This window comes from Pezoporus occidentalis, unplaced genomic scaffold, assembly GCF_034315485.1.
Source record: "Pezoporus occidentalis ecotype Australia unplaced genomic scaffold, CSIRO_AGI_Poc_V1 ctg122, whole genome shotgun sequence".
In the NCBI taxonomy this organism is placed as follows: Eukaryota; Metazoa; Chordata; class Aves; order Psittaciformes; family Psittacidae; genus Pezoporus; species Pezoporus occidentalis.
In genome coordinates this window covers 1323448-1341177 of record NW_026913016.1, presented here as the reverse complement: position 1 = coordinate 1341177, position 17730 = coordinate 1323448, and the positions used below count along the sequence as shown (strand labels likewise).

At 37.3% G+C, this 17730-nt stretch overlaps 1 protein-coding gene across 9 annotated transcripts in view; it reads left to right on the top strand.

The window, feature by feature from the left end:
- The window catches only part of LRCH1 (leucine rich repeats and calponin homology domain containing 1), a 122972-nt gene that overhangs the window by 48600 nt on the left and 56642 nt on the right, over positions 1–17730 (top strand). For all 9 annotated transcript variants that reach the window (XR_009962524.1, XR_009962521.1, XR_009962522.1 and 6 more), the window contains exons 2-3: positions 13185–13329; positions 15781–15907. Coding sequence is in view for 3 of the 9 variants with exons in the window: in XM_062607365.1 (XP_062463349.1) it covers positions 13185–13329; positions 15781–15907 (272 nt within the window). In the remaining 6 variants the exon portion in view is untranslated. The remainder of the gene's footprint in view (positions 1–13184; positions 13330–15780; positions 15908–17730) is intronic.

Below are 17730 nucleotides of genomic sequence, written 5' to 3'. Positions count from 1 at the left end.
GCATCCCTCAACCTTGCTGTCCACAGAATCATAGAGTGGTTTGGGTTGGAAAGGACCTTAAGATCACCTAGTTCCGACCTCCATGCCATGGGCAGGGGCATCTCCCACTAAACCATGTCACATGAGGCTGTGTCCGGCCTTGAACACTGCCAGGGGTGGAGCATTCACAACTTCCCTGGACAACCCATTCCAGTGCCTCACCACCCTAACAGGAAAGAATTTCCTCCTTATAGCCAATCTAAACTTCCCCTGTTTAAGTTTTAACCCGTTACCCCTTGTTCTAAATCTCCAAGTTCTTGTTCTGAAGCTTTTGGCTTGATTCCTCTTTTCAAAAAACCTGACCTGGGTTGCAGCAGTATGTGTATCAAACTGTTATTTGTCACCTATTTGAGCAGGTTCACAGCTTGTATAGCAAAGCCTTATTTTTCTTTTTGCAGGGTAATTTAACACCAACTGTTTCATTTTAATATAACAAGAGTGTGTGTATATGATGCACGGATTGACTCCACAACTCGTTAAAAGTTGTAAAGTAGGTATGCTTTTTATTCAGCGCTGAGACGCACGGGGATAATTCCTCAAAGTCATGCGTACCTCAGTGTTGTTTCCCTGTACATTTATTCTCTAAAGTTATATATATTCATAAGTTTGCACAATACGCCTATACATATTCATGTCCTATCCCCGCTTCGTATTATAATGAGCCAGAAGGTCCTCAGCGCCTGCGCAGTGCCCCCTCTGGTCATGGGCAGGGGTCTCAAGATGAAGTAAATGAGTCTTCCTCTTCTTGCACTTTTCACCTTTTTAGTCTTTATGTGTGGCCTTAGAGTTTGGTCAGTGTCCCAGCCGTAAATCCTCTACTTCTCCTCTTTATCAGTAGAGTTTGATCAGTGTCCCAGCCGTAAATCCTCTGCTTCTCCCCTTTATCAGTATATTCAGGCGTCTGCTTATTAACAGGACCGGAGGTCTCTGTTCTGCTTAGCAGGCATTTACAACAGATAGTCCTTTTGTTTAAACAAATTCCTCTGACCCCCTTGTACAACCCCCCTGTACAATGGTCAACCTTCTGTATCATATATATATATATATGTAACACTGCAGTTAATTGGACTTCTTAAATCTAAGATCTAATAGATCCTGTCTGCACTTTTCTTCTACTCATCAGGTTATGATAACTAAAGGAAAATAATGCTGTCCATCTGCTTTTCGTAGAACTCTTTATTTATTATGTAACTACATGGGTCTCATTTGGGCCTGAATAAATTAGCCCTTGTAGGCTCTTCAGCATTAGACCTCGGAGAACTCAATCTAAAATGATTTTTAGAGAAAAATATCACTGTAATACTTAACATGTGGAAATCAGGCTTCCTGAAAGGCAGTTTATAAAATCAGTGATTAAGGAAGTAGAAATGAATCTGCACAGGGAGCAGGAATTGTAGGCCAGACTCAGTAGACTGTATAGATGAGAATTAGTCACTTTGTGAATCTCAGAAGGCTTTGTCCTTACCAAAAAATAAAACAAAATTAAAGAAAATTAGGCCAGAAGGAAACATTCTTTTGTCCCTTCATAACATGCATTGCCATGCAGTTGTTACATACCAGTGACACGGATGTTTACCTGTGGTTGCAGGCTGACCCGCAAGTGCTGTCGATGCCCACTGGCTTCTTCCCACCCGAGTTCCCCAGCAAGTATTATGGCAAATATCAAGTGGTTTCTGCCTGCCCAGTCACAGATGCTGGATTGTTTATAAGTAGAGGGTGTGGGGGTGTGTTTTACTTCCCGCCACAGTTTCTTTTGCAGTGTATGTATTTGACATCTCTCATAAAGATGTCAGATTAAAATCCTGATTTAAACTGTGACTTGTTAAAAAAAGTAAAATAACAAAGAAGTTGCATGTGTTGTCCATCAAACACAGCCTCTCCCTGACCAGCAAGCAGCATACTGGCTGAGAAATCTGTTTTGGTTTTGCCTTCTCCAAAGAAGGCAAGGTTCTTTGATTCTGAAGGAAAGAAAATTAGAAGGTTGAGAAACATTGTCTTAAACTTAAGAAAGAGCCATGGGAACCGTTACATAGGATAGAGATCTTGGTACAAAATTTATAGGTCTATACTTCTAGCGGCTCCAGCGAAGTGGTTTTCAGTTTGTTTGGGTCTTTTAAGGATAGAGACAGTATGTACTGTGCTTATTTTGCTTTCGCAAGGAAGCCTTTCTATTTTTGTTTGTTTGTTTGTTCTTTTTCTTTCTATATTTGGGAACAGCCATCCAAATTTTGGTTATTTATTACAATTTAATGTGTTTATTCCAGGTTTTTCTTTCCTGGTACCTCAGTCTCTAGTAATGTTTTCACAGATTCCTGTTTTGCTTAGAAGTCTGAAGTATTTCTTTCAAATGTTGTACCTCCTGTGTAATGGCCATATAATTAGTTCATTGTTTAAAGATGTGCTCAATACTGTAAGTCAGCTTTGATGGTACAAAACAGATTTGTGTTGATAAACTGTTACAATTATGTTGTGCTGACTTCAAGAACCATTGTGGGAGATGTGCATGAATCATGTGGATAAGGTAGATTAACCCTGGCATCTGTGGGAGATGGGCAGCCAGAACGGGAAGTGATTAGATGAGTAATACTTCTCTTTCTATGTCACCGTAAATTAGCATCAGGTAGCTTTTTCATGTCTATGCCCACATGTCTTTGATATACCCAGAGATCAAATAACTTTTATTCATTTCCCTTTTCATAGCATTTTCTTACGGAGTGTGAGACAGTTCACGTATAAAAATGAATTAAAAATTAACAAATCTGGTATTAGTTTGTCAGGTGTGAAAAATAATCATCTCCATAGTGAAGGCAAGTGGGCTGCTTCAGAGAAACTGGTTTATGTGCCGCTTCTACCAGACGGTAAATGCGAGGTAACTCCTTTTTGAGCAGGTCACCGAGGTCGATAATGCGTAGCATGAATAGTGTCCTCACTCCACAGCCTGAGGTAAAATAATAATGCCATTAAAATAGAGAATGAAGTGGAAAAAAAAAAAAACAACTTTGACATTGCATTCAGCTTGTTCCTTCTGGTGGTGTTGTCTGTGGGCTGGAAGAGGTTTTAGACTGCTGTTTTCATTGCATCATGGGGGATTCCCCTGTGGAAGTGGAAGGTGTTGGTTTCCAAAGTAGACAGCTTTAAGAAAGATCTCTGTGGCTGAAATGAGAGATTTGTAATAGAGGAAACTAAGTGTGTCCAGTGGTTCACCACCATCTTTGGGGTAGAATGTAATTTTTTGTTTCACATCTTTCCCTGTTCTCCAATAGACGGGAATAAGTTGATTGGCTGGAAATAAGGTTGTGTGCCTGTGTGCTTATATGCACACATTTACAATTTACACCTTTTAAACTTTTATTTTTAATTTGGTGAAAGCTGTGGTCACTATTCTTCTTTTAGGAAAGGATTTCATAATCAAAGTTTCAGTCCTCTGAGAAGTCTCTAATATACCTGGAAGGCCCCGATAGCCCATATTCAATATGAACAATTAAAGTGTATCTTTGATGGCTGAAGCTAATCTTGAGGACTTTTCAGTATCAAGGTATACTCTTAGTTTTTTTTTTTCCCTCCCAAAGGCGCTAGGGAAGGTCCTGCTTTCATATGGGTGGATGTTGGCTATCAAATTTTCTTTAATATGCCAGTATGAACAGTTCATGCAGACAACTGAAATATAGCTTGATACAGTAAAGGTATTCAGCTGGATAGTGTATGATGTGAACACTTCAGTTTTGGTTTCTCTAGTGTTTTCCATTAACCTACTATAAAGGCTGAAAATAGGGAAGAACAGTTTTTGAAGTTTTTAGAGTTTGGGGAACATTTCTTATTTCCACTGTGTCTGAGAAAATGGCTAAAGTATTTAAGTCCTGCTGAGGATGAGTGGTACAATACTGGAGTGATACAATCTGTAGGTTTATTAAGGAGTGAAAATTAATGACTTCTAACCTTCCTGTTGTGCAGGAGGCGTGGGAGAAGGAATGCTTCATGGCCCGTGCATTGGGTTTCATACCACATGTTATTAAAGGTCATTCTGTTGATGAAGGTGTTTACTACCTGATATTTTTTTCCATCTCATGATACAAGTAATTGGGTGCCTGTATTGGGTTTATGTGGCAGGATTTTAGTAGCAGGAGCTGAAGGAGTGGCTTCTGTGAGAAGACACCAGAAGCTGCCCCCATGTCAGAGTCAATTCCAGACAGCTCCAAGGCAGACCTGCCGCTGGCCAAAAGCAGAGCCCATCAGCGATGGTGTGATAACATAGTTAAGAAAAAGTTAAAAAAGCTTTCTTGCATGCAGCTGCATGAGAAAGTAGTGCAAAATGTGAGGTAAACAGCTCTGCAGATGTCAGGATCAGTGCAGAAGAATGAGAGGAGGTGCTCCAGTTGCTGGAACAGAGATTACCTTGCAGCCTGTCGAGAAGACCATGGTGAAGCAGGTTGTTCTTCTGCAGCCTCTAGAAGACCCCACACTGTTGCAGACGGATGTGGACTGACGGAAGCTGCAGCCTGTAGAGACCCCACACTACAGATCACATTCCTGGCAGGAACTGTGGTCTGTGGAGATGAACCCATGCTGGAGCAGTTTTCTTGCAGGACCTGTGACCCTTGTGGGGGGCCCACACTGAAGCAGTCTGTTCTGGAAGGACTGCACCCCATGGGAAGGACCCATGCTCAAGCAGTTCTGAAAGAACTGCAGCCCATGGGAAGGACCCGTGTAGAAGTCCATGAAAGACTAACCCATGGGAGGGACCCATGTTGGAGTAGGGGGAAGAGTGTGAGGAGGAAGGAGTGGCAGCGGTAGAGCACTTACTGTATGAGCACAACTCCCGTTCCCCTGTGCCAGTAGTGGAGGTCGGGCTGGGGGAGGAAGTAGGACAGTCATTGAGTGAAGGTGAGGCTGGGAAAAGGGGAATGGGGGAAGATGGGTTTAGTTTTGTTGTTATTTCTCAATATCCTACTCTCTTATTAATTGTCAATAGATTAATTTTGACAGATCACTGGAACAGGTTGCCCAGGGGGGTTGTGGAGTCTCCTACGTTGGAGATACTCAAGGCCTGCCTGGACAAGTTCCTGTGTGATGTACTCTAGGTTACCCTGCTCTTGCAGGAGTGTTGGACTAGATGATCTTTTGAGGTCCCTTCCAACCCTTAGGATTCTGTGATTCTGTAATTTTCCCAAGTTGAGTCTGTGTTGCCTGTCAATAGCTGGTGAGTGAGCACCTTGTCCTTACCTGCACCCATGAGCTTTTTCATCATGTTAACTCCCCCTGTCTTACTGAAAGGGGGATGATAGAGCACCTGGGTGGGCACCAAGATCAACCCACCACAGTCCCAAATCTGCTTGTACTCACATGGAGATCTGCAGGAAGAGTCCTATTGGTTTACAGTATAATTTTTAAGAAGTCTCATGCACTTCCACACCAGGCTCATCTTCAGTATGTAAACAGAGTCCCTTCAGGACCCATTTTTTTGTGCCACTTTTAATGCCAAAGTGTTGTTGCCCTAAAGAGGAAGAAATAGAAAATAAAGGAGAAATTTAGATGCATTATGTTGCCACCTAAGTCAGGTACAGTAATGAGGCATACTGTTGCATCAACCTTCTCTTTATTTTTCCAGGCTTGTATTATTGTTTTGACCATTTCCTGCAGACAAATTTCCTTTGTATCCTTGTAATTGGAGTGTGCCGTGGAGCTAATCATGAGAACATGCTACCGTTTTGCTCCCTCCTTCACCCATGCTTATTTCACCCAGAGGAAGCAAAAGCCCCTGAAGTGACATTTGCTCAAAGTTTTGGTACTGGGAGAGCTAATTTATGCTCTTGGATTGCTTCAGGCTGGTTAGTGCACTACCTGAGAATAAACGTAGAATGAACATTTCTTTGCTTAGCTGTGCTTTACTGGGAGGTTACAGGGCACTGTGAAAAAGTAAACGGTGTTTTCTGTAATGGAGTGATAGATGGAATAAAGTAGATGAGGTTGTTGGGGTGGAATGAGTTAGCTTTTAATTCCACTTGTGTTTGATATAGGCCAAATGTTGCTATTGCTGTACTACAGAGACCTCAAGGATACGTGAGATTCTTACATCATCTGAAAGAAGGTTGGAGAAAAATACTTTAGAGTGACTGTTTCACAACAGCTTTTTTTAAATTTTATTTTAATAGCTTGACCCCATTAGATATCATCAATGTATACATTTGCTTCCTGCAGTTACGGCTGCAAATCAGTTGCCTCACTTGTCATACTTTGAAAAATGCGTTGGGCAGTATGTTCAGAGGAGTGCTGGTGTGTGTGTATTTGTAAAGTGTACTTTCCTGTTTCTGTCGTTTTCCTACCTTAAAAGAAGGAAGCAGTTACAGAAACATCCTTACAGGGTGTTGGGCAAGTCTGTGAGATCAGGGCCCCCTCTAGTGGTGACAGCTCTGCCAGGCTCTATGACATGCTGCCGTCGGCCTCTTGGTTTCCTTCTGTCCTGCTTTATTTCCTTTCTCTAAACCCCATTTAGGTCTCCTTGATAATCGTGGTGAATATGTATGGTGATTATTACAGTTGTAACTTTGACGAGTAAGAAACTGTGTTTATTCTGACCATCAGTGACACAGAAAAGACAGTGTTGTGTTGTATATCTCTAGTGTTAGATTTTTCACTTGCCCACATATTACATATACTGTAATGTCAAGATGTTGAATGGGGAAGAATTGGAGAACTCATCTACACAGTGGAAAAGGAGAAATTTTTAATATGTTAAAATGTAGTAATGATAAGAAAAACTGGTACAAAAATACATGATCACTGTGAATTTTGCTACATTTTGTCTGTGGCTTTGAGGTGGAGATTTTTAATGTTCATTCTTAACAATGGAAGCAGATGGAAAAGTATGCTGACAGTGCTCTGAAATGTAGTGCTTAGCAAGCGTGTGGAACAGCCGTGTCTTCAAACTGTTCAAAATACTATTCTTGCAGCATCTGTACATTTTTATATCCAGCTGCCTGGGATAGGTGCACGTTCTGCATGTTTTGAGTCAACAGTCATACATCTCGAGTCAGTAATGTTGATCAGTGTTTAAATGTTATTGCTACATTTTATTGCAGTACTGATAACTTTCTTGAGAGTCTGTGTTGGAGCTACTTTTTTCTCAATCTGTTAGAAGTGGCAGTTTCAGAATGAAAAACCTTGAGTCCATGCACTACTAGATTTTTTTTTTCTTATATGGAAATAGAATTGTTTTTACTTTCTAGGGCATTCTTTGTCTTCTCTTGCATGTTATTCTGTCTGCTGAATAACTTAAATAGAAATGTCTCTTAGTGAAGAACTGCCATGCATTCTTTGTGGCATAACTGCCATGTAAAAACCAGAATACATTTGATGCCAGAGTCAGTGGAGGTCTCTGCTGACTCTTTTTTGTTCATGTAGCATCACTGTTGGTGGAAGTTGCTGACTACAGTAAAAGCTGTAGAGTAAAAAATACATCCAGGACATTATTCATTGATACTGGCAGGTAGAGAGGGCAAGTAGTTGAGACAAGGTATGCTGCTGTGCAAGGTAATGACAAGTTGTAGAGCATATCTTAAAAGATACAGCACTTTCTAATTGCATTACAGTGTCTTCATGACTCATATATAGCATTTGTCTACAGAATGATGCATTTTCCTACCATTTAAGGGGAGAAAAATGGATAAAGGCTAGAATGAAGTAATTTCTTCCTAGAGAGCATTGACTATTTTATGGTGATAAGCACAGTGACATTGATAATAGATCACTTGCCTCCTTTGCCAAGGGAAGTATGGATACCATACAGTGTTGCCAAAGGTCAGAGATGGGCTTAAGTAGATACTTCAAAACTTGTCTGAGATACACTGCCACCAATTAGTGGCTTCAGTGAAGATACACCTAGCTAATATGGAAATACAGGCTTCCTAAAAGCTTAATAAAAATATGGGTAACTTACAGTATAAAGGCAAAGCTACATACAGTTGTATCATTCATGTATAGATGTCTCTATATATTTCCTACCATTCTCTCATGAAATTAGGGCTGAACTTACTATTTTTTAGGCTCTTACAGTGAATTGCTTCAGTCCTTTGTCAAATACAATTCAAACATCTCATTTGAATACCTTGAATAGTATGTTAATACAAATGCAAATAGCTTTTTCAAAATAATTCCTGTCTTTTATTCAGTAAGTGCTGAAGATGACAAAAATAGGAACTTGGTGGGCTGGAGCTGAGGTTGTTTGGGTGGCTTTTTTACCATGCAATTTCTTGCTTTCTGGACTCCAATTCAAATACAGATATTTCCTTTATATACAACTGTATGCACACACAGATATATATGTACAAAATTTCCTGCTCAATAGTGGGTAAATTCTTACTTGCATAATTTCAACTTTTGTCTATTTAGGTTAGTGCTTTAGAAGTATAAATGTATAGTGAATTTTTCTCTAATCTGAAAGTTATAAATCACTGCTTTTTGATAATCTGCTTTCATTAGAATTATTGGAAAAAATTGCCATGTAATATTGCATATATATATTTATTTAATGAATGTTCTGACTTGAAGGCTTAAATTGTTTAGCTCTTCCATGAAAGTCTGAAATTTTTACTTAAAATATTAATAACATATTTAATGTATTAATAACTGGAAGGAAGAAAAAATGGAGCACCTTGGTAACTACTGAAAGAAGCATAACTATATGACTTTTAGTATTATTCTGGTTATTTTGACAATGCTGTTTTGGGTTGTGCAGTAGCAGTGATTTATGCTTACGCATATATTTATAGTGGTAGTTGGTAATCTGCCTGTAAAGCATGAGGTCAGAAAAGTCCTATCAGCAGTGGTAGATACATTCAGAGCTATAGGAATTGAAAGCTTCTGCACTGAGGATGGGGTCAGTTATTTACTGGTATGATGGCAGCGTGGACCCTGACCATGTAGTGTGTCAACCACTTAAACAAGGCTTGGAGTCTTATGTTAAATGCTTATTTACTAGTCTGAAGTTCTTACTTTTTATTGCTCCCTCCCAGCTAAGGAAGTGCTTATTTTGTGTAGTTCATGTCTAGTTTCCAACATAGTAACATTTCTCATACAAAAGCCATGTCACTACACCAGAATTGTGCTGATGCTTTTAGAGGTCAAGATTCTATCTAATATTTTTCTAAGCTGGCTGACTTATTTTTTTGTGTTCTGTTACATTATTTTTGAGTTTTAACACTTATTCCTGGCAGAAAAAGATGAAGCAAAGCCAGATGTAGTTTGAAAATGCCTTGATGTCACAAATAATGAATAAGTAGTATGTTTCATTTAAAACACAAAGCTCACTCCAGTGTATGGGCCCTTTGTTAATACTTGCGTTACCTATTTTTCACCTTAGGTGAAAAGTGCCTATGCTGTCTTGACAACCATGAAATGTATTTCTGCTACCATAGAGTCATTAATTTATTAGGTCTTGTTTGTGTTAGGTACTATAAGCAAATTAATAAAAATTCTTTAAAACACCAGCAAAGTCCATCCTTTTGTTCATTTCAATTTCTGTATCAGTGACTTCATTATTATGAATAACCCTGAAGCTTTATTCTTCAAATTAATGAAGCGGGGGCGGGGGGATGTGTAGCCTGGTGATATGGGAAATGTAGAGTGAAAAAAATTGCAGTAAGTAAAGGTTTGCCAACAAATATCTACATTTTAGAAATACTTTCACAAGTGGTTTAAAATTTTAGTTTGTATTTTTCCCTAAATAATGAGGCCAAGAAGGCCTTTGCAAAAAAATTTTTTTTTTCCAGAAAATTTATGGATTGTGACAGAAACAAGATACATGCCTGCTGTTTTCCTCAGTCTTTTCAAAACGTTCTGCAGTTTCATTAGTGCTTAACCGTTGTATTTTATTCTGGAATTTAAAAAGCTGAGTAAACTAGAAAGATATACAGACTAATTGTAAGGTGTAGCAAGTTGAGGAGTTTCTGTACATGTTTGTATATGCTTTTAAGGTACGTTATAAAATTGTTATGCAGACTGTTTCCATTTCTAAAGGTGTGCTTTTCTGTATGGAACTCTCAAAGACACATGAAAAGTGATATGCTTTCTTCACAGCTATATCATGTTCAGAGGCTCCCATTCATTCTAGGATTGAATAAACCCAATCTCTTCTCTTCTTCCCATTTGATCAGGAAAGTCTGGTATTTGGGAAAAAAAAATAAATAAAAAATGCTGCCCCTAGTTAAAAACTGTGATGAGCATTCTGTATGTCAGATTCCATTCCAGTGTTGTTTCCTGAAGACATTCAGATTTGCTATTAATGATACCTCTTATCAGTAAAGTATAGTAGCAAACTTCCCCTTTTTCTGCGAAGTATAGTTTTTTTTTCTGCCTTATTCTGTGACTATATTGTGGGGGTTTTAATCATTATTATTTAGGAAGGTACAATAGATGCCAGTGTTGAAATGATCTTAAACTAGACAGTAACAAATTGACTTCCTTTGTTGTGTGTGTAGTGTCCCGTAACACATGGTCCTGAGGAAGACAGGAAAGAGTTTGCCTATTATTATTTACAGGGTTTTTGTTTTGTCCTTCATCAGATTAACAGAGTTAAGGCCCTTGAGAGCAAAGGATAGTAATAAAAAAAATAATTAGAAAAGCATTTTACTGTCACATTAATCTCAGTTATAGGAGCAGGGTCAATCTAGTTGCTGTTCCACTTCTTTAAGGCACTAGCTTTTTTCAAGGGTAAGTCAAATGTTGTGTCAACAATTCCTTTTATTCAATAAGAAGATAAATGACAGCAGGCATGAAGGTGGAGTTAAGGTTGCCCATGGAGGTGGTAGATGTGCCTGTTCCTGGAGGCATTCAAGGTCAGGCTGGATGTAGTTCTGGCAACCTGGATTAGTTGAAGATGTCCCTGCTCAATGAAGGGAGGGTGGTCTAGATGACCTTTAGAAGGTCCCTTCCAACGCACACCATTATATGATTCTAAGATGGCAGGCTGCAGTTTCAATAGCTTGAGAAGAAGTAACATTTTCGTGTTCTCAGTTTTTGATGTATCACTTGAGAAGGATCAGAAAGATGTGTCACTCTCCCTGTACCATCCAGCACCATGCATGTTGTCTACAGCCTGGGCCTAATGTTCACTTCACTCTTCTGGATCTTGCTGTTCACTCCCCTTTAAAGGAGGAAGCAAGAACAGTATGAATGTGGCAGTGTCACTGCAGAAAAGTGTGGTTTAAAAAAAGGGAAGGTTTTCTTTGCAATTGAGCTGTAAAATACAAAGGTACCCTGCATGGATCAAAATGTTATAGCAGTCCTCTGTTGATATCTGATAATAAGTATAGCTTGGAAGGCAGCAGGAGAGAGAACCAGTGGCAATTGTTTTCGAACGCCATGTTAGTAAACAAGTGCTCTCATAATAAACAGAAAACAGTAGAGGATTAAAGTACTAAAACAGAAGAACATTGAAAACCTTTCCCCCCATTGAAGCAGTAATAACATTGACTCAAATAGGGAATGCTTTAGTTTAATAGCAGAAGTGAAGGAAAGTAGAAGCTGAGTTAATGCTGCATTTAACTGCCATCAAAGCCTGGTAAGATGAAGCAGAGCAATGCAAGCATTGCTGTTGTATGGTAACTCAGAACTGAATAATTTTGGTTGAGATGATCAATTTAATCAACACTGCTGTTTGTGTCAGCAGGGCTGTTCTCAGTTACTGCGCTCACAGGCTATTGCTGTTGTCTTGGCAGAGGATGAAATAATGAAACCAACTTTCTTGAAAGTAACATGATGAAGTAAAGTGGAAGCTGACAAAGGGAATAGTGCACTGAATTTCAGGTTGCATTGCAGGAGACAGGATCAAAAATAAAAATGATAAAACCTTCCTACTCACAATAGTTGTGCTCTCAAGCTGTGCCTCTGCACAGCAAACTGATAAGTCTGGAACTGCCAAAGAAGTTAAAAAGATCTTCAGGTGTCTGCCTGTTTATTCATAAAAGCTAAAAATTGCTTTATATGCATAAAGAGAGGATGGAGATCATTGGTGCTCTGGTAATATGCATGCTGTATTTTGGATGCTTCTCCTTTTACATATTTAAGAAAGTAAGTTTCAAAATAGGCTTTGAAGGATCAGGGAAGAAGCTTAAAATAGCAGCAGTGAAGAAGTGAGGAGAACATTAAGTTCCACTCTTTCCTTGTCTCCTTCTCATCAGATGTTTCACTTTTTTGCCTAAGTACATTCCTGTTCCTTCCACATACAACAGGTGACCATTTTTCAGGTCAGGTTGTATGGGTAGGTGGCAGTTTTGTAGTTTGTGAGGATAAGAGATGCTTGTTCTGCAACACTCGTTTCAATATTTCTTTGAACCCAGTTAATTCATTTGAATGCTGACATGCATTGTTATTTTTATGACTTGAGCTCACATAATTATTATGATACCACAGTTTTCATACTGTGGTAGCAAGGGAACAAAGCTCAGTAATATTTCTTCCTACTGATTTTCTTTATGTCTGTGTGCTCAAAATGAGAAAGAATGAATACCTTGCCAAAACAAAATGAGAAAGAATGAATAACTGGTCAAAACCTTTCATTCTGTGGGTACAAGCATTCATTTGCAGGACTGGAATCCGTTGTTGTCTTGTATGTACTTAGGTCTGTTCCTGAAGGTCTTCACCATTTTTATAGGTAACATTATTTTATAATTGATTGAGATCTAGGAAATACGGGTCAGTTTGAAGAGTTACCCAAAAAAACTTTTAATCTATTTATTTAAAGAAATTAAGGATATAATCCTTCTTGTTTGCTTTCTATAACTACTGTCATTATTTGCAGATGTCTAGCTCTGTATCAACTATATCTTTGGGTATACTGTGCGGGCTTTGGAATCTGTACTTGGTTCTGTCTGCAAGTATTTCCTCAGCATATTGAGTCCTGCAAATAATTACTTTTTATTAGACTGAATGAATTTTAATTTAATGTTTGCTCTTTTATACTCAGTCTGATTCATTTCAAGATTGTAAAGGTTAGCAATAGTTTTATTTTGCATAATAAAAATACTGACTTAATTTGCTGTCTCACTGTAGGGTTACATTTATTTCTTTCTTTTAATAAAGAAGCATAGCTTTTCAAAGTATATCTTTCAGATGATTCAAAAAATGTGCCTTCTTTTTTTTCCTCTTTTCAGATTTATCCAAGAATAGATTAACAGAGGTTCCTACGGAGTTGTGCCATTTTGTGTCACTGGAAACACTAAATCTATACCACAATTGTATTAAAATTATACCAGATGCCATAGTAAACTTGCAAATGCTGACTTACTTAAATTTGAGGTAAGTTTAACTTTGCTGCATTTTTTTGTTTATTTGCAAATATGTGGAGCTTTTTTCTGTCTGCACTTTATATGTTTCTGGAAAAACTGACTACATTTTTCATTTTATTGGAAGGGTAATGCAAAAACTCATTGGCTGCAGATACAGCTCATTGTAGATGCCAAAATGTAAGCCTAATTATTTAAAGAAAGACCAAGTAATAGTAATCTCTTTCTTTCCCTTATTCTTCTAGCAAATTCAGAATGCCAGTCACATCAGCAGTTTCTTTGCAGTAGAGTATATAAAAACTGTAATAGTGGAGCTATAATAATCTCATCTTTGGGAATGAGGTTTGAGCAGGGGGCAAAGTGTCTCTTGGGCTTTTGAATTCAAGCTATGAAGGCTTGATCCTCAGTTTTGTAAGCGACTGAGGATGTTTCTCAAGCCTTCCTGTATTGTTGCTCTACTGCAGTATTGGCCACTCTGCAGTGCTAATTATGGCTCTAGAAATTGAAACAGAATAGTGTGTCCTGAGTATCTGCCACTATTCCTATAAGGAATAGGTTGTGAAAGTTTGAAATAATGTTTTAGATGTACATAAAGAAACTAAGACTGGATTAAATTATTATGTTTATATAAAACATCTTAGTAAATTTCTGAGTTAGAATGAACTCAGTTAGAACTCAGTGTGGTGAACCAGTGAATTAGAACTCAGTGTAGTGATGCAATTGTGTGAATTATCACAAACCTAGAATAATTACAGAGTTAGTATCACGTATCACGTAAATCAGACAAAATAAAAGGATTTTTTTCAAGTTTTACTAAGTAAGATCATTTCACTCAGTTTAAAATCTCCTCTTTTCTTGGTTATGCCCTTCCCCATGTTATTTGAGCACAGTAAGCGGTATGTAGAAGGAGGAAATGTAACCTTGACTTTCTAACAATGTTGCTTCTTGGCAAGAAGAATTACAGATTTAAAATGCATGTTTTTCTGCCTATTACCAGCATTTAGAAAGTGATGCCAAGAGATATACATAATCTTTGGGCTTTGGTGAATGATGTTCATCTTTTATTTAAAGAGATTTCTTTTAAACTAATGATGATTTATTACTCACTTGCCCTGGTTATGTGCTGTTCCTTATCTCCTGGTGGATTGCTTCTGACTTCTGTAGAACTTGATAAAAAGTTATAACTTTTTTTTTGTCTGATTGTCTGCACAGTGTAACTTTTTTAGGTTCTAGGCTTTCTTGATTTGAGTTCTTTAGAACTTAAAAACTATTTCTACCGATTTTTTTTTTTTTTTTTAAATAACTTATCTTGGTCTTCTGTAAAGACACTGGAATGGAGAATCCTGGCTCCACAATAAGCATTGATTCTTTTTTCCAACAACTGCTGAGTAGTTGGATTTCTCATTTTTAATAAGCTTGTTATTTGGTACTTGTTTATCTCCTGGCTTATGCAACAGTGATCTGACGATAGTTTGCTTTGTTAAATGTTAAAAAGCATGAATATGTCTTTATATGCAGATTTGTAGCAGACTGCTGGATTGGCAGCTGAAGAACTGGTTTGACACTTGTGGAACTTAAGATTATTTATTTATTTGTTTATGTTTCTTTGTTTCCCTTTGTTTCAGTTCAGTGTTGCAACTCTCCCTGAGAATACACAGGACAATTTTTGCTATCTGTTTTCAGAATTCAGTCATGAATATTTGTTCTTTGAAGCCTTAACAGTCATGCAGAAGTTAAAATGGTTCTTAGTGGGTTGTCACTCTAAGTCACTATTCATTGCTTCCCTACAGGCTAATTCCCATAAAAAAGAAAAAAATGTATCTTAAGAAAATCTTCTAATATTCTAGGAAAGGCAGCAATTAACATGTTATTCTGTTGATCTTAAAGTTTCTTCCCAGCATTGGTCCATAAATCAGAAGAAATTAATATTTTTAATCATCTGGAGATCACAAAAGGTCATTGCATTTGTCAGCTTTTAAGTTCCACCTTCCTGAATAATTGTTACTAGAATGAGAACCTAAATAAAAGCTTAAAAGCTTTTTTCCAAATTTTGGCTTTTCTTGCAACGCTTCTTTTTGAAAATAATCTTCTCACATTCTCTCCCCCCCCCCCCCCAATTTAGTATGAAGAATGTTACTTAAACTTCAAACATGATTTAAAGAAATTGATAAAAGAACCATTTTATCTGTAATTTATTAACTTGTTTTTCAGTTGGGAAAAAAAGACATCTACTTAAACTTATATAGTGCACTTTTTTTTCCAGTGGTAAATTCCACAATATTGTTTAGTCAGTAATGCACGTATTTTTGATGTTTAAATGTTTTTGAAAAGCTTGCCATTTGAAAATTTAAATTTTAACTGCATGACCCATGGAAATGAAGGAATTTTATAACTTTCACACTTTATGTGAGTCCATACTAGAACATCACTGGTGGTTTTAATGTTTTGTTTTGTTTTGTTGCAGTCGAAATCAACTTTCTTCTTTGCCAGCTTGCCTGTGTGGTCTTCCTCTAAAAGTCTTAATTGCAAGTAACAATAAGCTAGGTTCCCTTCCAGAAGAGATAGGTCAGCTAAAACAGTTAATGGAACTGGTATGTTACAGATATTTTATTTTTATTTCTTTTTATTTTGACTTCATTTGTATTTAACTAGAAACAGTAAAATTCACTTTACAAATAGATTTGAACAAATGCCTAATACTATAATGCGGGTTAAAAAATTAAGTTTTGAATTTCTCAAGTGTGTTGAATAATAACACAGTAATAATTTCCTTTATGTTCCTCAGGACCCTTCTGAATAACATCACTGCCCTTGGTTCATTCAAAACTCACCTTCTAAGTTCACCACCTCTACCACTGGCTCCCTGTTTTGCTATGTTAAGCTAATAGTTCTGGCATCAAGCTCTGTAAAGCTGTATCAGCCTCTGTAATACCCTCTTCTGCTTCCTTTCCTTCTGTTATTAATATTGGCTTACCACGTTGCATTCCACTACTGATGCTGGTCTTATCAGTCTATTTTCACTTTATTACACTATTTTTGTTGTGCAACCTTCCTTTCCTGGAATACCTATCTAAACAGATCTACAAAATTATTATATTCCTCTTGTATTCAGAACTGTCCACATGACTACTGTTTCTGCAAGCAGTAGATTATCTATAAAACATTGTGTGGTAAATGAGAATATGAAAAAGCAAAAAATGTTTGGTACCTTAGCTTAAAATTAATTTAATTGCAGATGTTTTTGTGAAATTTGTATGTGGAATATGTGTATAAGAGAATGCTTCCCTTTCTCTCCCTTTGTCTTCATCTTTTGTATATTGTAGGCTGAGACTGGATTTTCTATGGCGTGTGTGTTACGTTATTTCTGTTCACCTGGACCTCTTAAGATACAAATTGACAAGCTACATTTTGACGCTGCTAATTTATCCATAGTAAAACAATTATATCTGAACTTTCTACCAACTGCTGATGTCTCCATTGACAGCATTTATCTTGCCCATCTTTCTAGTATTTGAAAGTGCCTGATTATCATTATATAACAGTAGCCTCTCTAATAAATTATGTTTCAGAAATTGAGCTGACCGTTTTTTTAGGCCCCAGTCCTGCTGCTGGTTCTTTATATATGAAGTAGGAAGTGTGGGGCTGTTTGCCTTCTAGTATTTTTTTAGTACACAGCCTCCTTTGGTATCAGGCCTCTGTTGTTTATTACAACTAATCTGGCCATTGATGAGGATGGGGGGAAGTAGTTACTCTTTCCTTTCTGGTTTATATCTTGGCTAAAGACTACCAAGTTTGTTTTGTTTAGTAAATATTAGTAATTTATCTTATCAAATACTCTAATTTGTTTGTGTGCGTGACCTGTTTAGGTAGGTTATTGAAATGGTTTTGATTTACTTAACCTTCAAAAAAAGTATTAGGCTGTAACATTGTTTCTGTTGTGCTTAAGATAGATACAATAAAAGATTATGATTCCAAGTCTATGTATAATTTAAGTCAGCAGTATTAAACACATACTTATTTAGGGGATAAGATAACCTTAATAGATAATAAACAACAGTTGGAACTTTTTAGTGCTTGATTGCTTCTAATTTAAATGCTGCCCAGCTTGTGGGGGACTCGTGAAATAATTGAAAGACTTGGCCTGAATTCTGTCTGGTGAAAATAACTCCTTTAATTTGTATGAACTGAGGTCTGTAAGAATATTTTCAGTAAAGAGCTGCTGAAATGCTTTTGTATCTAATTTCCCCTCCAATTTCAAGTTTGAATCCTCCCAGTAAGGTGAACTGCATTGTAGTTGCTGAAAGTGTTTAATTTGTTAGTAAGAGTTTGTACACAGTTTAATAGTAGCCCTTATCCTTATTTTAGAATTTTGAAAAGTTAAAAACTAAAAGCTTGAAAATCAATGTTGATTATG